This window comes from Dendronephthya gigantea, unplaced genomic scaffold (assembly GCF_004324835.1).
Source record: "Dendronephthya gigantea isolate DGI-Jeju-01 unplaced genomic scaffold, DenGig_1.0 000354F, whole genome shotgun sequence".
Lineage (NCBI taxonomy): Eukaryota > Metazoa > Cnidaria > Anthozoa > Malacalcyonacea > Nephtheidae > Dendronephthya > Dendronephthya gigantea.
Window position 1 is genome coordinate 67,772 of NW_021163364.1, and position 22,567 is coordinate 90,338.

General features: G+C 37.1%; 4 protein-coding genes, 1 long non-coding RNA gene and 1 pseudogene across 5 annotated transcripts; 1 reads left to right on the forward strand and 5 right to left on the reverse strand.

Annotated features, from left to right (window-relative positions):
• Nucleotides 1-1,294: 1,294 nt before the first annotated feature.
• On the reverse strand, nt 1,295-5,257 carry LOC114542471. Its single transcript, XM_028562012.1, has 3 exons — nt 4,814-5,257; nt 4,199-4,289; nt 1,295-4,040 (listed from the first exon to the last, which is right to left on the reverse strand). The coding sequence occupies exons 1-3, from the start codon at nt 4,829-4,831 to the stop codon at nt 1,318-1,320; spliced, it is 2,832 nt and encodes a 943-aa protein (XP_028417813.1). The 5' UTR covers nt 4,832-5,257; the 3' UTR covers nt 1,295-1,317.
• A 26-nt stretch (nt 5,258-5,283) lies between these two features.
• On the reverse strand, nt 5,284-8,003 carry LOC114542472. Its single transcript, XM_028562013.1, has one exon. The coding sequence runs from the start codon at nt 7,954-7,956 to the stop codon at nt 5,569-5,571; it is 2,388 nt and encodes a 795-aa protein (XP_028417814.1). The 5' UTR covers nt 7,957-8,003; the 3' UTR covers nt 5,284-5,568.
• A 35-nt stretch (nt 8,004-8,038) lies between these two features.
• On the reverse strand, nt 8,039-9,673 carry LOC114542470. The gene is made up of 3 exons (XR_003689649.1): nt 8,839-9,673; nt 8,487-8,577; nt 8,039-8,313 (listed from the first exon to the last, which is right to left on the reverse strand). It is a non-coding gene; the product is annotated as an uncharacterized LOC114542470 (long non-coding RNA).
• Nucleotides 9,674-9,695: 22 nt separating this feature from the next.
• Nucleotides 9,696-13,460, reverse strand: LOC114542478 (annotated as a pseudogene).
• A 33-nt stretch (nt 13,461-13,493) lies between these two features.
• Nucleotides 13,494-16,729, reverse strand: LOC114542460. The gene is made up of 2 exons (XM_028562001.1): nt 16,612-16,729; nt 13,494-16,369 (listed from the first exon to the last, which is right to left on the reverse strand). Exons 1-2 carry the CDS (start codon nt 16,697-16,699, stop codon nt 13,662-13,664), a joined length of 2,796 nt encoding a protein of 931 aa, XP_028417802.1. The 5' UTR covers nt 16,700-16,729; the 3' UTR covers nt 13,494-13,661.
• A 1,656-nt stretch (nt 16,730-18,385) lies between these two features.
• On the forward strand, nt 18,386-22,567 carry LOC114542462 (ephrin-B2-like). Its single transcript, XM_028562003.1, has 6 exons — nt 18,386-19,230; nt 20,732-21,063; nt 21,158-21,256; nt 21,349-21,447; nt 21,582-21,714; nt 21,886-22,567. The coding sequence occupies exons 1-6, from the start codon at nt 19,127-19,129 to the stop codon at nt 21,944-21,946; spliced, it is 828 nt and encodes a 275-aa protein (XP_028417804.1). The 5' UTR covers nt 18,386-19,126; the 3' UTR covers nt 21,947-22,567.

Consider the following 22,567-nt stretch of genomic DNA (forward strand, 5'->3'; position numbering starts at 1 on the left):
TACGATGTCTTCACTGTTATCTTTTTCAACAATGGAGAACCCCAAATTAATTGAGGAACGGAATGCTGTAATATAATTTTGAATTTTGTCTGTTTTGATCGTTACAATGTTAATATTATGGCAATAGTTTTAGTATTGATATACAGTATTACAGTGTGATTACTATATTTGATGTTTAAAATATAATGAGTAAAGTAAATATACTTGATGTAATCAAATTGTGATCTTCGCCATCATGTGTGAAATACTTACCGATGTTATCTTTCATGCCCTGAATAATATCCAATAATACGTAGTTTGATATAAACACGAATGTGGATAACAGAGCAGCTAAAAGTATTACCTAAAAAATAAGCATTGAAAATATATCTTCATAAGAAATCGATTGGAATGAAATTTGCCCTGTATTTTAAGTTATTCCTATAGTGTAATTTTGCAAAATATCGACATGTATGGCTCAGTGGAAAGTTATTACCCATTGTTTTATATTATCTTTGCCATCTTCAAATTTGTACCCAAGAAATGATAAACACGTTCGCTACATACTGTATAAAAATATTATTATTCGATTATTTTTGTTGAAATGCTCATTTAACTCACCAGTTTTGTGAATTTCATTTTAAACTTTCAAGTAATAATTGCTTTTATTCTCTTTGACAATAAAAGTCACATTTAAACAGTGAGCTATTTAACCTGACAGGTAGCACACTTCAATACTTGTCTGCCAGTTGGAGTTATCCAATCAGTGTAGAATTCAGCTAGATGAAATAGTAGCGAAGCCAGTCCGACGAAATTTTGCCGCTCTGCAAGTCTATTTTCGTGTTAATTGACTTTGAAAATAATCAATTTCTGAAGAATTGAATAATGGTATTACATAAAATTTGGATAGAGACCTTTAATCGTGGAGCTGGCTACGTTACTGGCTCGGTATACCGGGTGCATAAAAAAATAACTCCGCATTTAGATCAAGCTTTTTTAATATAGGCAATTGGCAGTATTGCATATTTATAAAATACATAACCTGGAGTCTATTAAATCGTAGGTATCTCCAAAACACATGTTTCTGATAGGCTAATTCTCACAAACTTTAGTCCCAAGTGAACTAGCTACTTTTTTATTCACCCGGCCCATAGTCCTTAAACTAATGAATATGAATTTGTATTTGGTTAGCTTTTCCATCCATCCATCCATCCATCCATCCATCCATCCATCCATCCATCCATCCATCCATCCATCCATCCATCCATCCATCCATCCATCCATCCATCCATCCATCCATCCATCCATCCATCCATCCATCCATCCATCAAACATACATTACAGTTTCTTGTCCGTTGTATTACTGCGATATAATACAGTCTTTTTAAAACTAAATTTAGGCACAGCTTTGCCAAATCTCCAGTTGTTTATAGCCGTATAAAGGAATGTGACTGTCTTCGGCAGTAGAGTTACAATTGCAGGATATTTCAATGAAATCCTCGTTTTAATGGCGCGTCTAAACGAAATTCTTAATTTGTATTTCACATTTTTGCACCGGTTGATTGCTTCGTATGTCTCCGTGGCATTTTGCCAACGTCCAGGGCGTATTTGTATCGTTTTAACCCGAGCAATTATCACAAGACACGGCTTATCAAGAAACTGTGTCTGAGGTTTCATTCCTAAAGTGGCTTGTGAAGTCACCATCGAAAACAATTTCCTCCTCCACAAGGTGTTGTTAGTTTTATAAGGATGACATGCGCACAGCTTTGGATCAACGCCCGTATCCGAGCACATTTCATACTCATTAAACCGGGATACACGAACCAGATTATTCAAAATTATACCATGCTCACCTATTTTCATGGGAAACGTCAATTCGACGTCAAAAATTTCCGCAGTCTTTCGGTCAATGGGTTTTGCCAGTAAAGTGAACAATAGCTTTTGGTTGATGCCAACGACGACTTGCCGCGCATTTGTCACACCCGTAATTACATACCTCTGACAAGCGCCGTAACCAAAGAATTTAGACGTAGCCATCTTTCCCAGCTGAGTCTTCAGAGTTGTTGTGTACTGTTCCTGAATTCTGTTATTTAAGGTTCCCAGCACAAACTCAGCCGCCCACCTGACTGTACCAGTGTCGTTCGAGATCGTGTTTTCCATGCCATCGCACAGGCATAATGCAACCGAACTTATTTTCATTTCTTTGCAAGTGCGGTTTAAAAATACTGGTCTAAATAAACCTTGCAGACGTGATTTTATCAGAGGTCCATCAAGTCCTTCCTCTTCCCTAAAAGTTTTTGAAATTGGGTCAGCGAACGCAGCTAAATGTTTCGGATTAGAACCTGCAGTGTCCTGGTTGGAATGTTCTGGGTTCGAGGCTGCATTTTCCGTCTGTTTTTTCACGCGAGGTTCTATAATCGAGACCAATGAGTTGTACAGATCTTCAACGCCTACCAAACGATTTTGATTGAGCACCAATGCATTCATTGCTTCTGAACCAAGCAACTTGCTGACTTCGTGTGGAATGATCATAAACAACAAAGGTTGGAAGACCTCTTCTCTTCCTTGTGTTGAATATGCTGCAAAATTAATCACTTTTCCGCCATGGTCTGAGGCAAAGATCGTCAAAGTGTTTCGTAAATGTGCTGCGTGTCGAAATAACTCTGAAAGACTTTCGTCATCATTGACTATACGTCTTCCATTAGTATCGTGTGATGTCAACACATGTGTATACGCTATGAACGGCTGATCGGCCATATCATTGAGCTCTGTGTACTTTTTCACATACTCCAAGAAGAATGATGCATAATGCCTCCCGGCGAAGCAAACGTTTGGAACAGTTTTCGAATTATAAGGGTTTGTCACTTTAAACTTTCTGTAAACATCACAAGTTAATATAGACATCCCATAATCATCAACCACCTTTCCACGACCCGATAGTTGAACAAGCTGAACAAAATCCTTCCATCTGCTAAGCCGCTCCATCTTGCTCCTAACTGGACCTATGTTTTCGCGTGGATCCATGAACGAACCCCACGAGTCATACCAACAGTTATCTTCTTGAAGCAGTGTACTATATCCAGCGTTTTTATATCGAGCAAACATCTCTTCGATTCCATGCGTACAGTTAAACGTGCTACCATTTGCTTTAAATTCCTCGAGAGTATATTTGCAGTTCTTTTTAACGTGTAAGTATTTTCGTCCTGCAAACAGTCTCTGAAGGTTTTTATATGTGTTTGTTTCATAGCCTTGAACCTTTTCAAACTCCAGGAGGGTCGATGGAATTGTTTGATTATAAACAATATCTCTAAAAGTCGACGCAGTTTTTAAGAGAGTTCTGTAAAAGTGCGCGCGAGATAACGAGTCCTCAACTACGACGTTGATATTGAATGGTCTTCTCTTCTTCAGCCTTCGAGAAGGTTTAACCCGTTTTAAAATAGTTGGAAAACTTAAGACCTGGGTACCTTTCCCGCATTTTAACAATGCAAATCCGGGCCCAAAGGTTGAAGACAGAATGTGTTGTTTAAGTTGCGCATTTAAGTCGTCTGTATCATTCAATTTGCGCCATGTAACTTTTCCCATCTTTTCATTAAACAGTCCAAGTAAAATAGTTTTTCCTCTGCAGTGACTATCATTGCATGATACTTGGACTTGCTCTCTTTTGTAATTTTCCCCACCAGATATGGAACATATTTTAACAGCATCTTCAATATCGCACTTCCCTGGTGTCATTGTTCCGTGAGGACCGAAATATTTGATCACGTCTTCGCAATCACGAGAAGTTGACTTTCTTCTACGACACTCTGGAACCAGGGTTTTAGAATCACTCGTTTCCCTTGGCTTTCTTATTCCCCGATATGGGCACGAAGAGTATGCTGGAAAGGCTCTGTTGTTTGACTCATGCGTGTCGTCGTGTAGCATTGCCTCAAAAGTGTGATAGGTTGGGTAATCAGAGTGGATTGGTTGAACTTGCTCGTTTGAACTACTGGGTTCTTTTACGATGTCTTCACTGTCATCTTTTTCAACAATGGAGAGCCTCAAATTAATTGAGGAACGGAATGCTGTAACATAATTTTGAATTTTTTTCTAATTGATATTATCCAATATTTTCAGTATTGATATACTAATGCGTGATTCCTATATTTACTGTCTAAAATCTAATCAATAAAGTAAATATAATTGATGTAATCAATATCTTCGCTCTGCGTGAAATAATTACCGATATTTCCTTTCATTCTCAGAATAATATCCAACATTTTGTAGTTAAATATAAACACGAATGTGGCAGACAGAGCAACTAAAATTATGACCTAAAAATAATAAACATTGCATTGATATCTTCATAATAAATCGATTAGATATCTACTGTTTATTATAGGTTAATTCTAGTGTAATTTTGCAAGATATCGTCATATAGGGCTGAGTGAAAAGTTACAAAAACATTACTTCGAAAAACGACAACTTGTAAACTCAAGATATGAGCTATAACAACAAGACAAGAATTTTAAAGTGATATATTTCGACTTTATTTCAAAGTCATTTTTAAACCATTGTCATTCTGGTTTGACAATGACTTTGAAATAAAGTCGAAATATCGCTTTAAAATTCTTGTCTTGTTGTTATAGCTCATAATTATCTTGAGTTTACAAGATGTTATTTTCGGAGTAATGTTTTCACCTATATTTTATCAAATTATCAGTGGAAAGTTATTACCCATTGTTTATTATCTTTGCCATCTTCAAATTTGTGCCCAAGAAATAATAAACACATTCGCTACATGCTTTATAAAAATGTTATTATTTAATTATTTTTGTGAAATGCTCTTATAACTCACCAGTTTTGCGAATTTCATCTTAAACTTTTCGATTAGTAGTTGCTTTCATCCTCTTTGACAATAAAGGTCACATTTAAACAGATATAACCTGACAGGTAGCACACTTCAATACTTGTCTACCAGTTGGGTTTATCCAATCAGTGTAGAATTCAGCTAGATGAAATAGTAGCGAAGCCAGTCCGACAAAATTGTGTCGCTGTGCAAGTATATTTTCGTGTTAATTGACTTTGAAAATATATTAATTTCTGAAGAATTGAATAATGGTATAACTTTTAATTTGCATAGAGACACTTAATCGTCGAGCTGGCTACTTTACTGGCTCGATATACCGGGGGCCGGTTGTATGAAACCCGTTTATAGCTGAAACGACGGATAAGTCAAAATTAAATAACACTTTTACATCTCTTTTGAATGAATCAACTTGAATATTATGCACTGAATATGTAGTTGAAACAGTATCGTTGTATTAGGGTTAAAAACATTTTGTTTGCTTCTTGAATAGAACGATAGACTTGATTTCTATTTTGAACTTAACCAGCGTTTAAGCTAAATGAGCTTGATACAACTGGTCCGAGTCTTTAAGAAATAACTTCCCATTGAGATCATGCTTTTTTAATAATCGTTGTTGTGCATGTTTATAAAATACATAACTTAGAGTCTGTTAAATCGTAGTTAATTCCAAAATGCTCGTTTCTGATTGTCCAGAAACTGATAAATATGAATTTGTATTTTTTAGCTTTTCCATCCAACAAACATCACAGTTTCTTCTTCGTTGTATTACTGCGATATAATACAGTCTTTTTAAAACTAAATTTAGGCACAGCTTTGCCAAATATCCAGTTGTTTATAGCCGTATAAAGAAACGTGACTGTCTTCGGCAGTAAGGTTACAATTGCAGGATATTTCAATGAAATCCTCATTTTATAGATGCGTTTAAAAGAAATTTTTAATTTGTATTTCACATTTCTGCACCGGTTGATTGCTTCGTATGTCTCCGTGGCATTTTGCCAACGTCCGGGGCGTATTTCTGTCTTTGTAACTCGAGCAATTATCAAAAGACACGGCTTATCAAGAAACTGTGTCTGAGGTTTCATTCCCAAAATGGCTTGTGAAGTCACCATCGAAAACAATTTCCTCCTCCACAAGGTGTTGTTAGTTTTATAAGGATGACATGCGCACAGCTTTGGATCAACGCCCGTATCCGAGCATATTTCATACTCATTAAACCGGGATACACGAACCAGATTATTCAAAATTATACCATGTTCACCTTGTTTCATGGGAAACGTCAATTCGACGTCAAAAATTTCCGCAGTTTTTCGGTCATTGGGTTTTGCCAGCAAAGTGAACAATAACTTCTGGTTGATGCCAACGACGACTTGGCGAGCATTTGTCACAACCGTGGCTACGTACCGCTGACATGCGCCGTAACCAAAGAATTTAGACGTAGCCATCTTTCCCAGCTGAGACTTCAGATTTGTCGTGTACTGTTTCTGAATTCTGTTATTTAAGGTTCCTAGCGCAAATTCAGCCGCCCACCTGACTGCGTCAGTGTCGTTCGAGATTGTGTTTTCCATGCCATCGCACAGGCATAATGCAACCGAACTTATTTTCATTTCTTTGCAAGTGCGGTTTAAAAATACTGGTCTAAATAAACCTTGCAGATGTGATTTTATCTGAGGTCCATCAAGCCCTTCCTCTTCCCTAGACGTTTTTGAAATTGGGTCAGCGAACGCAACCGAATGCTTCGGATTAGAACCTGCAGTGTTCTGGTTGGAATGATTTGGGTTCGAGGCTAAGCTTTCAGCCCACACGCGAAGTTCTATAATCGAGACCAATGAGTTATACAGATCTTCAACGCCTACCAAACGATTTTGATTGAGTACCAATGCATTCATTGCTTCTGAACCAAGCAACTTGCTGACTTCGTGTGGAATGATCATAAACAACAAAGGTTGGAAGACCTCTTCTCTTCCTTGTGTTGAATATGCTGCAAAATCAGTCGCTTTTGCGCCATGGTCGGAGGCAAAGATCGTCAAAGTGTTTCGTAAATGTGCTGCGTGTCGAAATAACTCTGAGAGGCTTTCGTCATCATTGACTATACGTCTTCCATTAGTATCGTGTGATGTCAACACATGTGTATACGCTATGAACGGCTGATCGGCTATATCATTGAGCTCTGTGTACTTTTTCACATACTCCAAGAAGAATGATGCATAATGCCTCCCGGCGAAGCAAACGTTTGGAATAATTTTCGAACTAAATGGGTTTGTCACTTTGAACTCTCTGTACACATCACAAGTTAATATGGACATACCATAATCATCAATCGCCTGTTGACGACCCGATAATTGAACAAGCTGAACAAAATCCTTCCATCTGCTAAGCCGCTGCATCTCGTCTGTAACTGGGTCTAACTGTTTGCGTGGATCCATGAAAGAACCCCACGCGTCGTGCCAACAATGATCCTCTTGAAGCAGTGTACTATATCCAGCGTTTTTATATCGTGCAAACATCTCTTCGACTGCATATGTACAGTTGAACATGCTACCATTTGCTTTAAATTCCTCGACAGTATATTTGCAGTTCTCTCCAACGTCTAAGTATTTTCGTCCTGCAAACAGTCTTTGAAGGCTTTGATATGTTTTTGCTGCATAGCTTTGAACTTTTTGAAACTCCAGCAGGGTCGATGGAATTGTTTGATTATAAACAATATCCCTGAAAGTCGACGCAGTTTTTAAAAGAGTTCTGTAAAAATGCGCGCGAGATAACGAATCCTCAACTACGATGTTGATATTGAATGGTCTTCTCTTCTCCAGTCTTTGAGAAGGTTTGGCCCGTTTTAAAATAGTTGGAAAACCTAAGACCTGGGTACCTTCCCCGCATTTTAACAATGCAAACCCAGGCCCAAAGGTTGAAGACAAAATGTGTTGTTTAAGTTGCGCGTTTAAGTTGTCTGTATTATTCAATTTGCGCCATGTAACGTTTCCAATTTGATCATTAAATATTCCAAGAAAAATTGTGTTTCCTCTGCAGTGACTATCATTGCATGATACTTGGACTTCCTCTCTTTTGTAATTTTCCCCACCAGATATGGAACATATTTTAACAGCATTTTTTGTGTTACACTTGCCTGGTGTCATTGTTCCGTGAGGACCGAAATATTTGATCACGTCTTCGCAATCATGAGAAGTTGACTTTCTTCTCCGACACTCCTGGAACTAGGGTTTTAGAATCACTCGTTGTCCTTGGCTTTCTAATTCCGCGATATGGGCACGAAGAGTATGCTGGGAAGGCTCTGTTGTTTGACGCATGCGTGTCATCGTGTAGCATTGCTTCAAAGGTGTGATAGGTTGGGTAATCAGAGTGGCTTTGTTGAACCTGCTCGTTTGAACGTTCGTTTACGATGTCTCCAGTGTCATCGTTTTTTACAATGGATAGCCTCAAATCAATTGACCCTGGAGCCTCTTGGAATAGCATTTTGAATGGGGAACGGAATGCTGTAACAAAATGTTAAGTTCTTAGTTTTCGTAATGAATATTACAATATAAGTATTATCAAATATATACCGATTCGTGATTAATGCATTGAACATCTACAATATAATCAATAAAGTAAAGATATTCGATGTAATCAATATCGTGATCCTCACCATTATGTGTGAAATACTTACCAATTCTTTCTTTCATCACAAGAATAATATCCAGCATTTCGTAGTTAAATATAAACACGAATGCTGATAAAACAGCAGCAAAAATCATGAACTGAAATAAAAAATATTGATCAATACAAATATATCTACATAATAAATTGATTGAGATAAATTCTACCTTTGTATTATAGTTTGATTCTACTGTAATTTTTCGAAATATATATCACTGATATATTTATGCATGGGGCGAGAAAGTCATTACCAAGTTTATTGTTTATTATTTTTGCTGTCTTAAATTTAGTGCTCAAGAAATGATAAACACCTTCGCTGTTTACTGTTAAAAATATTATTTTGAACTTCTAATTTAACTCACCAGTTTTGCAAATTTCATCATAAACCTTTAAAAGAACAGTTGTTTTCATCGACATAAAAGATCAGATTTAGACATCGAGTTATATAACCTGCCAGGTAACATGTTTTAAAACTTGTGTACCAGTTGAATTGATCCAATCAGTGTAGAACTCAGCTATCTGAATACAATTCCGGATGTTGATAGCCGACCGGAGGTGCGTAGCACCCAGTTGGTATATATACGACAAAAGCGAGTGGTAGAATTGTTTTATAATTGCGTTCGACGAAAGAGAACGCTTCGTAGCCGTGTCATATCGAGATTCGCGATGTCAGATTTGCCTTGTTTTGATGTGTCGTCATAGTAACTGGAGACCATGTGCTCGCTCTATTTTGACATTTTGTTGTTAATTTTTATAGCACATGAGCCATCACTGTTGTTAAATTACTCATTTTGCGGGTAACCTTTTGAATCAAATACGCTGTGAGCCTGTGACGTTATAATGTTAACATTTTTGTTAATGATCGTTAACCAAAATCAACACATTCCGAACGCAAATCACTAATCTGTGATTACTGCTGGTTTAGCTACTTTAAATACCATTTAATTAAATATCAGTGCGTTAAAATACTCTTTTTAAACCTAAATACTGGTTTAGCTCTGTCATTTTTAAGACTGCTTTTAGTCGTGAAAAGGAATGTGACTGTCTTAGGCAGTAGAGTGACATATGCAGGATATTTTAATGAAATCCGAGTGGTATAAGCTTCTTTGAAGAAAATTGTTAAATTGTATGTCACATTTGAACACCGGTTGATCGCTTCGTAAGTCCTAATTTTACTTGGCCAGCGTTCACCAATATTTTGCAATTTAACCAAAAAACAACCAGGAGACACGGTTTTCGAAGGACGTGTTCGAGGTTTCAAACCGAATTTCGCTTGTGAAATCATCTTCAAAAATAACCTCTTCCTCCACAACGTGTTGTTTGTGTTGTCTGGATGACACGCGCAAAGCTTTGGATCAACGCCCGTATCCGAGCACGTTTCGTACTCATTAAACCGCGTCACACGGACCAGGTTGCTCAAAGTTAGGCCAGGTTCGGTTTTTTTTATAGGAAACGTCAATTCGATGTCAAAAATTTCCGCAGTCTTTCGGTCGATGGGTTTTGCCAGTAAAGTGAACAATAGCTTTTGGTCGATGCCGACGACCACGTGCCGCGCATTCTTCACACCTGTGGCTACGTACCGCTGACATGCGCCGTAACCAAAGAAGTCTGACGTAGCCATTCTTCCTTGTTTAGACTTTGTGTACTGTTCCTGAATTCTGTTATTTAAGGTTCCCACAGCAAATTCAGCCGCCCATATAGCCAATGGAGAATTGCTCGACACAGTTTTATCCATACCATCGCACAGGCATAATGCAATTGGAATTATTTTCATTTCCTCGCAAGTGCGGTTCAAAGGTACCGGTTTAAACAAACCTCGCAGTTGTGATTTCATAAGAGGACCATCAAGTCCTTCGTCTTCTTCCGCAATTTGAGGAATTGGGCCTGGGTACGGAGCCAAATGTTTTGCGTTAGGATCTGTGTCCAGGTTGGAGTTTTCTGGATTAAAGGCTGCGTTTTCCGCCTGTTTTTTCACGCGAGGTTCTATAATCGAGACCAATGAATTGTACAATCTTCAACGCCTACCAAACGATTTTGGTTGAGCACCAATGCATTCATTGCTTCTGAACCAAGCAACTTGCTGACTTTGTGTGGAATGATCATAAACAACAAAGGTTGGAAGACCTCTTCTCTTCCTTGTGTTGAATATGCTGAAAAATCAGTCCCTTTTGCGCCATGGTCTGAGGCAAAGATCGTCAAAGTGTTTCGTAAATGTGCTGCGTGTCGAAATAACTCTGAAGACTTTCGTCATCATTGACTATACGTCTTCCATTAGTATCGTGTGATGTCAACACATGTGTATACGCTATGAACGGCTGATCGGCCATATCATTGAGCTCTGTGTACTTTTTTACATACTCCAAGAAGAATGATGCATAATACCTCCGGGCGAAGCAAACGTTTGGAACAGTTTTCGAACTGTATGGGTTTGTCACTTTAAACTCTCCATACACATCACAAGATAATATGGACATCCCATAATCATCAACCACCTTTCCACGACCCGATAGTTGAACAAGCTGAACAAAATCCTTCCATCTGCTAAGCCGCTCCATGTCGTTTTTAATTGGGTCTAAGAATCTGCGTGGATCCATGAGCGAGCCCCACGCGTCGCGCCAACAGCTATCCTCTTGAAGCAGTGTGCTATATCCAGCGTTTTTATATCGAGCAAACATCTCTTCGACTCCATATGTACAATTGAACATGCTAGCATTTGCTTTAAATTCCTCGACAGTATATTTGCAGTTGTCGATAACTTGGTTGTATTTCTGTCCTGTGAAAAGTCTCTTGAGGTTGTTAAACGTGGTAGACCCATAAGCTTGAACTTTTTCAAACTCCAGCAGGGTCGATGGAATTGTTTGATTAGAAACAATATCTCTGAAAGTCGACGCAGTTTTCAAGAGAGTTCTGTAAAAGTGCGCGCGAGATAACGAGTCTTCAAGTACGATGTTGATATTGAATGGTCCTCTCTTCTTCAGCCTTTGAAAAGGTTTGGCCCGTTTTAAAATATTTGGAAAACTTAAGACCTGGGTACCTTCCCCGCATTTTAACAATGCAAATCCGGGCCCAAAGGTTGAAGACAGAATGTGTTGTTTAAGTTGCGCATTTAAGTTGTCTGTATCATTCAATTTGCGCCATGTAACTTTTCCCATCTGATCATTAAACAGTCCAAGTAAAATAGTTTTTCCTCTGCAGTGACTATCATTGCATGATACCTGGACTTGCTCTCTTTTGTAATTTTCCCCACCAGATATGGAACATATTTTAACAGCATTACTTTTGTTATTACACTTGCCTGGTGTCATTGTTCCGTGAGGACCGAAATATTTGATCGCGTCTTTGCAATCACGAGAAGTTGACTTTCTTCTACGACACTCTGGAACCAGGGTTTTAGAATCGCTCGTTGTCATGGGCTTTCTAATTCCCCGATATGGGCACGAAGAGTATGCTGGGAAGGCTCTGTTGTTTGACGCATGCGTGTCATCGTGTAGCATTGCTTCAAAGGTGTGATAGGTTGGGTAATCAAAGTGGATTGGTTGAACTTGCTCGTTTAAACGTTCGTTTACGATGTCTCCAGTGTCATCTTTTTTTAGAATGGATAGGGTCAAATCAATTGACCCTGGAGCCTCTTGGAAAAGTATTTTGAATGGAGAACGGAATGCTGTAACACAAGTTAAATTTTTTTTATGATTATTACAGTATTAACATTAGGGAATATTTTCAGTATTAATACTAACGCGTGATTACTATATTTAATGTCTAAAATATGATCAATAAAGTAAATATAATCGATGTAATCAATATTGTGAGGATTGCGATCGTGTGTGAAATACTTACCTATGTTTTCTTTCACTCTCAGAATAATATCCAACATTTCGTAGTTAAATATAAACACGAATGTGGCAGACAGAGCAGCTAAAATTATGACCTAAAAAATAATAAACATTGCATTGATATCTTCATAATAAATCGATTAGAATGATATCTACCGTTTATTGTAGGTTAATCCTAGTGTAATTTGCAAAATATCGACATATAGGGCTCAGTGGAAAGTTATTACCCATTGTTTATCATTAACTTTGCCATCCTCAAATTTCTGCCCAAGAAATGATAAACACGTTCGCTACATACTGTATGAAAGTATTATTATTCAGGTATTTTCCTTGGACTGTTAAATAAACTCACCAGTTTTGCGAATTTCATCTTAACTTTTAACTTATAATTGCTTTCATCTCCATAAAATGTCAGAAATTGACTCAGAGTTATTATATAACCTGCCAGGTGACATTTGGTAAAACTTGTGTACCAGTTCATTTATCCAATCAGTGTTGAATTCAGCTATCCGAATCCGAATACAAGTCCGGATATGTGTAAAAACGTTTGATTTGTAAATAAATGAATAATAGTAATAACTAAAATTTGCAGTCTAAGAGTACCAGATAAATGGAATGAAAATTGTCAAATTATTGATCGCCATATCAGCTCATATCCCGAGGTTGATCAAAGACATGGTTCAACGGATTACTGAACAAAGTGTCTTTGTATTTGAAGTTCTCATTTAGCTACACGGCAAACGCAAAATATCAATGTAGTAAAAATCAAACGTCTCACTTTATATTTTATGCATCCGTTGGTTAGAAAAATAAAAAGGCATCCAAATTCTAACAAAAGCTTGATTTCAAAAAGGGGTAGTACAGTGGGTCTAAAAAAACGCAAAAACGTTTGAAAGCACCTATTGCATGCGGTTAATTCGATATCATTCGATATCTTTGTCAACACGAGAAATGAATTCCATATTTCAAAGCATCCATGCATTATTCTCTTTATTATAAAATAAAAAACTGGGTTTTTTGAAGAAGTTTTTTATCCTCCTTCCTGATTCCAGATCGGTGGATCAAACACGATAATAGAACATGTGTTATTATCATGAATAACCGCACATGTGTTATTATCGCTTTTCAAAATGGCGGATTCGTCAATAAAACACTGCATATTAATGATATTATATGATAAAAAATAATATGACATTTAATATCGTTGAATAAAAATAATATAACATTCGTTAATGTATATATAATCTGGGTGATAGTTACTTTCATTGTGTAAACTAGAGTTGCGATGATTGCTATGTATTATATACTTGCAATGGTGCCGTAAACTTATTAACCTCAATTCGTGTGTCCTATCAGTGCGTTAAAATACTCTTCATGTACCTAAATACTGGTATAGTTTGGTCATTTTTAAGATCGTTTTTAGTCGTGAAAAGGAATGTGACTGTCTTAGGCAGTAGGGTAACATATGCAGGATATTTTAATGAAATCCGAGTGGTATGAGCTTCTTTGAAGAAAATTGTTAAATTGTATTTCACATTTGAACACCGGTTGATCGCTTCGTAAGTCCTAATTTTACTTGGCCAGCGTTCACCAATATTTTGCAATTTAACCCAAAAAACAACCAGGAGACACGGTTTTCGAAGGAAACGTGTTCGAGGTTTCAAACCGAATTTTGCTTGTGAAATCATCTTCGAAAATAATCTCTTCCTCCACAACGTGTTGTTTGTGTTGTCTGGATGACATGCGCAGAGCTTTGGTTCAACGCCCGTATCCGAGCACGTTTCGTACTCATTAAACCGCGTCACACGGACCAGGTTGCTCAAAGTTAGGCCAGGTTCGTTTTTTTTTATAGGAAAGGTCAATTCGATGTCAAAAATTTCCGCAGTCTCTCGGTCGATGGGTTTTGCCAGTAAAGTGAACAATAGTTTTTGGTCGATGCCGACGACCACGTGCCTTGCATTCGTCACACCCGTGGCTACGTACCGCTGACATGCGCCGTAACCAAAGAATTCTGACGTAGCCATTCTTCCTAGTTTAGTCTTTGTGTACTGTTCCTGAATTCTGTTATTTAAGGTTCCCACAGAAAATTCAGCCGCCCATGTAGCCAATGGAGAATTGCTCGGTACGGTTTTATCCATACCATCGCACAGGCATAATGCAATTGGGAGTATTTTCATTTCCTCGCAAATGCGGTTTAAGGGTACCGGTTTAAACAAACCTCGCAGTTGTGATTTCATAAGAGGACCATCAAGTCCTTCGTCTTCTTCCGCAATTTGAGGAATTGGGCCTGCGTACGCAGCTAAATGTTCCGGATTAGAACCTGCAGTGTCCTGGTTGGAATGTTCTGGGTTCGAGGCTGCGTTTTCCGTCTGTTTTTTCACGCGAGGTTCTATAATCGAGACCAATGAATTGTACAGATCTTCAACGCCTACCAAACGATTTTGGTTGAGCACCAATGCATTCATTGCTTCTGAACCAAGCAACTTGCTGACTTCGTGTGGAATGATCATAAACAACAAAGGTTGGAAGACCTCTTCTCTTCCTTGTGTTGAATATGCTGAAAAATCAGTCGCTTTTGAGCCATGGTCTGAGGCAAAGATCGTCAAAGTGTTTCGTAAATGTGCTGCGTGTCGAAATAACTCTGACAGACTTTCGTCATCATTGACTATACGTCTTCCATTAGTATCGTGTGATGTCAACACATGTGTATACGCTATGAACGGCTGATCGGCCATATCATTGAGCTCTGTGTACTTTTTCACATACTCCAAGAAGAATGATGCATAATACCTCCCGGCGAAGCAAACGTTTGGAACAGTTTTCGAACTGAATGGGTTTGTCACTCTTAACCTTCTATACGCATCACAAGTTAATATGGACATACCATAATCATCAACCACCTTTCCACGACCCGATAGTTGAACAAGCTGAACAAAATCCTTCCATCTGCTAAGCCGCTCCATCTTGTTCTTAATTGGGTCTAAGAATCTGCGTGGATCCATGAACGAACCCCACGCGTCGCGCCAACAATGATCCTCTTGAAGCAGTGTACTATATCCAGCGTTTTTATATCGAGCAAACATCTCTTCGACTCCATATGTACAGTTAGACATTCTACCATTTGCTTTAAATTCCTCGACAGTATATTTGCAGTTGTTGATAACTTGGTTGTATTTCTGTCCTGTGAAAAGTCTCTTGAGGTTGTTAAACGTGGTAGATCCATAGGCTTGAACTTTTTCAAACTCCAGCAGGGTCGACGGAATTGTTTGATTATAAACAATATCTCTGAAAGTTGACGCAGTTTTTAACAGAGTTCTGTAAAAGTGCGCGCGAGATAACGAGTCTTCAAGGACGATGTTTATATTGAATGGTCTTCTCTTCTTCAGCCTTTGAAAAGGTTTGGCCCGTTTTAAAATATTTGGGAAACTTAAGACCTGGGTACCTTCCCCGCATTTTAACAATGCAAACCCAGGCGCAAAGGCTGAGGTCAGAATGTGGTGTTGAAGTCGCGCACCTAAAGCATCTGTATTACTCAATCTGCGCCATGCAACTTTTCCTATCTGTTCATTAAACAGTCCAAGTAAAATTGTTTTTCCTCTGCAGTGACTATCATTGCATGATACTTGGACTTGCTCTCTTTTGTAATTTTCCCCACCAGATATGGAACATATTTTAATGGATTTTTTAGTGTCACACTTCCCTGGGGTCATTGTTCCGTGAGGACCGAAATATTTGATCACGTCTTCGCAATCACGAAGAGTTGACTTTCTTCTACGACACTCTGGAACCAGGGTTTTAGAATAACTCGTTGTCATGGGCTTTCTAATTCCTTGATATGAGCACGAGGAGTTGGCTGGGAAGGCTCTGTTGTTTGACGCATGCGTGTCATCGTGTAGCATCGCTTCAAAGGTGTGATAGGTTGGGTAATCAGAGTGGATTGGTTGATCTTTTATCTCTTCTCTATTGACATCTTCATTTGCATCCTTTTTAACTATGAAAGGCTTCGCATCAGTTGACTCTAGCGTTTTTTTGTAAAATACATTCAATGAGGAAGGGATTCCTACAAAACAACAACGATTACAATTATGAAAATAATCACCATTACAATCTTACTTAAATTACATCTTAATTAACAAATCTTACTTAAATAATCACAATTATAATCTTTCTCGTATAAATTCGTTTATAATTGATAATTTATTGATGTGTATAGATACGTGATCAATTTGATATGGTTCTAATCAATAAATATCATCAATAGCGTAATGGTTGTGATGTATTTTATTTTCCCGTATTACTTACCAGTCCTTTTTCTCACCACAAAGATAATACTTAGCATTTCGTAGTTGAATATAAAAATGTACGTACATAGCAAAGCAGCCAAAAACATGAACTAAAAAACAAAATTACAGTCACATACACGTAGCTTGATATTTCACGCGATTGAAATGTGGTAGTATGATTTGGGTGGAGGGAACATGCGCATATGAAATGGTGTGGATACGCAATAACATTTGATAAAGGGTTAAGAGCATTGAGATGAATAAACCTCAATTTTATTCATCTCAACGGTTAAGAGTCATTTCAGTGAAGTTGAGAGTATAGTGAGGTTCATTTGTCACAGACATGTGATAAGGGGAGGTGAAGAAAAACTATAGTTATCGTGCAGTAATACTATATGAAGGGATAAGAAGAAGATGTGATCCAGTAGACATTCCAGTGAAAATGAGTGTGTAGGGAAGTTCATTTGTCATAGACATGTGATAAGGGGAGGTGAAGAAAAACTAGTTACATGCAGACTGTAATACTACATGAAGGGATAAGAAGAAGATGTGAGGTTGTAGACATCGCATTGAAGATGAAAGTATATAGCAAGGTTAATTTTTCATAGATATTTGATAAGGAGAGATGAAGGAAAACTGGTCATTAGGCTAGATCTGAGGTAAAAGTGGCGAAGCTGAGGGAACAAGTTTAAACACAAACACCTATGAAGAGATGAAAGAAAGTTCACCTGGAGTGCTATGAAATCAGTTGATTGAAAGAACATGGAAGAGGTGGTAAAAGAAAGTTTGTAAAGGATAATGTTGAGTGAGGCAGTGAATTAAGAAAACATAGGTAAAGCGGGGAAACGTATATTAATAGAAAGTACGCTAGCTGTACTGGGTGTATAAAGAAATGCAACCTTGATAATTCTCAACGGGCCCACGATCTTAGTTTGTTATTAAAAAGAAGCGATTATTTATAAATATTTAGTCTTGCTTTTTTTATACCCTGTATAATCCTTGAGAAATTATTCTATTATTACCGCATCAGAGCAGTTAATTCCTCTAAATACATGCAATATACCTTGTTTAAACGAAAATATAGAGACGTCGTGATTGTTTTAAATTATATTTTGAAACAGTCAAACAGTATATACGTTACATTGCATGTATCAGAAACAAGTTTATTGCCATTAAAAGTCACGCTCGTAAACAAAATGTCATTCGCTAACGTGCATGCTCATTGATGCACGAGCTCGTCTACTTACTAATATCAGTACTTACCAATTTAAAGAGTTTCATTATTTGTTAAATTATTTGACTGCGGTACCGAACATATGAAATATCTCGCTGTATATGACTACGTTTATATCTATGTATACATAATCGCGAATTTCTTTTGCCTTTGTTCTACAACCTGTCATTATATATCAACCCACTGATGGGCCTGATTCATTTTGTTGCCGGTATACCTGTTTTTTAAATCAGTTGCATGCGATTGTCAATGTTAGCTTTAGAGAACCTTATATATAACCTTAATGATAAACTTGCTTTAGTGCTGGTCCCGATAAAGTTGCTGCTCACTTACATGTATAGAGAGATCAATTTTTCAGTGAGGTGGGCTCAATGATTAAAAAGTTTTCGCATTTATAGTGGCACTGCTCTAGAAAGATATTCAGTCTTCTTGTACGTCTTACTGCAATGGCAATCGCCAATTCTTAGGAAAAGGCAGGCTTCAGCTTTTGGGTGACTACGGAAGAGATTCTGGCAATCATAAACAAGCATTGAATAAATGAATGAATGTGGTTGAAAAATAATCAAGGCCGCGCCTCAGCTACTCCGTCCAGTACGAAGGCTAGTCGGGCCGCTATAAATTCTTCTTATCACACGAAACCAAATCAATTTTACACTGAAAAACTTCAATCCAATCCAATTCAGAGTTGCCCGCAGACAGCCGAGGTCGATCTTGGATAGGACGATTCCCTGATAGTTTATCAGCGATGAAACGTCTGTTGTTTTTCCTTTTCTTGTACTCTGCCCTTGTTTGCGGTCAAGTCAGAGCGGCATAAAGTTTAATTATGTATGCTTATATATACTAGTAATCTAGTATAAAGTGGTATCCTGGGTTTAAGCGTAGACAATCTAAAAGAGGATTGTCTATGGTTTAAGCTAGGCGCACACGACGCGATTTTCGTCTAAATCCTTGCGTGTGTGATGTCATTTTTAAGCGATTTCAGTCGACAGACTGCAATCGGAAAACATCAAAACAGTTTGATATTTGCCAATTAAAATCGGTCGACTAAAATCCTACGACAAAAATCTCGTCTTGTAGCGAGGATCGGTTTTGTTGAATGTACGTTAAAACGATGTTTTTTGGTATAACCTTGAAGGGAATTTAATTTCTCGAAATCGGGTGAATTTGGCAAACATTTGCGCATGTCATAGTAAATTCTACGAAAAACCGCCTTTATTCGCGCATATTCAACACAGGTGGTGTCAAGACGCGTCGTATTTCATCGCTTGTAAACAATCGTCTTTAGACGGTTTAAGAAGCGATGGATCGTATATTATTTTATGGCGTTTTGGCGCTTATATTCCTTGCTAAAGAATCACATCACACACACTATCCGACAATCTTTTGGACTCCAACGAACTGCAAGTAAGTTGCCGTAAATGTTATCATAATGGCAATGTTTAAGAGACGCCATCAGGCAATATCTACTGTTGTTAGTTGTTACTACGGTAAATCACTGATACTCTAGTATTTCAATATTGTTTTATAATATTATACACATTGAGTTCACTCACAGTTGTTTCACTTACAGTAAGCACGTATATTTCCTGTTTTTTCTCATACTAATTTTTCCCATATTATATTACTGTGTGTATTAAAGACATGAAATAGCTTTTACATCAACTAGACAACTACGTTTCACTTTAAGATTCTGAAGTGGAAAGTCCGATATTTGTGATAAACGAACTTGGAGTTGTTAAGATAGAACTCTCCTCTAAGTTCAGTACACTTAAAGGTTTATACAAACTTGAGATGTACTACTCTTATGGTTTTATTTAAGACAGAAATCATTTTAAAAACAGACCACCATTTTATCAAGCCAAGTTTCGCTATAAAAGGTAGTACAATATCTGGTTCAAGTGTCATCAAATTTTAGAAACTAGAAACTTGAAATTAAGAAACTGTACTGAACAAGGCAAATGCATGAATAGAGAGGAAATCGTGCACTTTGGTATTTAAATTTGAAAAATATGGATATATTTTTGTCAATTAATTGAATAAATTGTATGAAAACTCGTGGCAGTAAGTATCCACTTTAGTCAAGCCTTACTTAGTTCCGTGTAAAATAAGCCATATTCCAGTTCAGGCTATTAAATTATATGTATCTTAAAGTACGTAAACTATTTCTTAATCTAAGAATTAACTACTTTGTAATGCACTATACAGCTTTGGGATAGTCTTGAATATCTTTGTATGAAATATTTATTATTAAAAGTGAAACATGATTAGTTCAAAGTGCAGGTGATCAAACACTATTATTCTGTCTTAAAATAGGACATGACTGCACAAGAGGACATGTGGTTTTAATTCTTGCATTATGCATATCATTTGGTTAGCCACATACAGTAATAGAGCATCATTTAAATTGACTATTTAAACAGTTTAACTGACATTACTGTTTTACTGACAAGATTATCTGGCATCAGATACAGTAAAATATCAAAATAGGAATATAATATGGGATCTTTGCCAGTTAGTATGTTAACAATAGACAAAAGCAAGCCAACCATTGGATACTACTGCCAAATATATTTCACTCTGATAGTGAAATCAAACAATTACGAATATGATAGATGGGTTGATGTACATTTTGCTAGAATTAATGCATGTAGTTGGAAGTTTTTTAGTAAATCAAGCTCAGTCCTTTGAAGAACAGATAATATGTACAATGTTACAAATTATCATTTTTTCCAGTCGTGCATTGTTCTAAACTGTACACCCACCAGCTTAATTCTGTAATCATGAATTGTTTTACAATCCTGTAACTGTGGAATAAAGTCAGTTTATCTTGAAACCTAGGGTATATTAAGTTTGGAAACCAACACCACAGCCATCTAAGTATTTACTTTTCTTATTGTTTTTTCAGGTTCAAGCTAAACAAATTTCCTGCAAAAGGTTATTCAATAAATGTTAAATACATGAGCAACATTATATTCATGTGCCCTCATATTTCTATCTGGGGAGATGTGAGCAATATGATGCCAGACAGAAGAATGATGCATGAGAATGTGTTGCTAGTGGATAAGGATAGTTATGACACTTGCACTATAAAGAAAGGAGCGAAGGTCAAAAAACTTTTAATTTGTGATGAAGACCCAATGAGCAAAGAAGTAAAATATTCCTTGGAGACAATTGCGAAAAATCAGGCTGATCCAGAAAAACAATGTTATGAAGAGGGACAGAATTACTACTTCATATGTAAGTATAAAGATTAGCTAAAATGACTTTCTTTGTGGCCAGTTCTCTGGATTTGCATTAGCTAAACAATCACACATTTCTTGTTTCTATTTAGCCACTGCAAGTGGGTCAATGGAAAGTTTAAACAATACAGAAGGTGGCCATTGTAAAACTCACCATATGAAACTACATATACATGTTTGCAATAACACTGGTAAGATTACGTGAGTTGTGGATGTGTATACGTATTTTTTGTCATTTTGCAGATAATATTAAACTGAACTATTGTATGTTTTTATTCTGTAGAACCATGCGAGTTTGTGATGCCTGAGTGCCCAAGGAATAAACCAGAAGGACAAGGGAACAATATAACCTCCACCAAATCACCCAAGTGTAACAATGATAGTATGTGTTTTTAATATTCAAAAGTGTCAAAAACAGCAATGATAATGCAAATTAATTGGAAGGAAAGAGTACACTGTAATTTCACATTGGTGTTACTGTTAGATAACTGTTGTCATATAATATATTACATTTAGCTGTGTCATCACTTCGCCAGACTGGTGTGAAAGGATGGTTCTCAGATAACCGTCATAATGTTATCTATGCTGTGTTGGGATTGTTTATATTATTCCTTATTGTTATCATAATCTGGCTTGTTTATTCTAAAAGGTAATGAATCCTTATATAAATAGATATTGTTAGATTATTTAAGCATTTTTGGTCATCTAGCCATGGTTGATGCATGGGGCAAACTGCAAAGGGGAGGGAGTTAGTATAGAAAGATGTGACTTTTTTGTTGTTTTGGTTTCCTTAATTTTTTCTTTGTTATGTGAAATGTAGGAGTTCTAAAGATATGCAAAAGAATTCAGTTACTGATGAAAGGGAAAGAATTTGCATCTAAAAATTTAATTTCTACAATGTTTTGTATACAAGTGTGCAAGCCAGGGGCATAAAGCAGACTCAAATAATTGAGGGTCCTGGGTCCAACAGTCAGCACTTACAGAATTGGTCTGAGTGAAATGTGGGGATCCAGATTTTCCCTCTCCCCCTCTTGGCTATGCTGCTGGAATGAGCTGCATTAGCTAGGTCACATGGATAAGGTTGTGGTTAGAACTAAGGTTATAGTTTTGGTAACGATCTAAACTTTAAGATGCTATGTAACGAGGATGTAAATATAGAAATCCTCTAAAAGTGGCAGATCCATAAAGTGTGTCTGGATTGTGTCTTGGCCTGCATTACAGATGGTAGAGAGAATACTGGATGCAAAGTAGCTAGCTTCTGTACCAAACATGAATACCACCTGTAATGCAGGCTAACACATAACCTTGTGTGGTCAGATGAATGTCTATGAGTATTTTAAGCTTTTATTTACTGTAATTAAATAATTTGAGCTATATTACTGTAATATACTATGATATAGTTTTGGTAAATTTCACATGGTTGAAGTCTTGAAGATCAGATACTTTTTGAAAGAAAGTTACACAGATCATTGTAAAACAATCCATGTTTTAAAAATATTTTA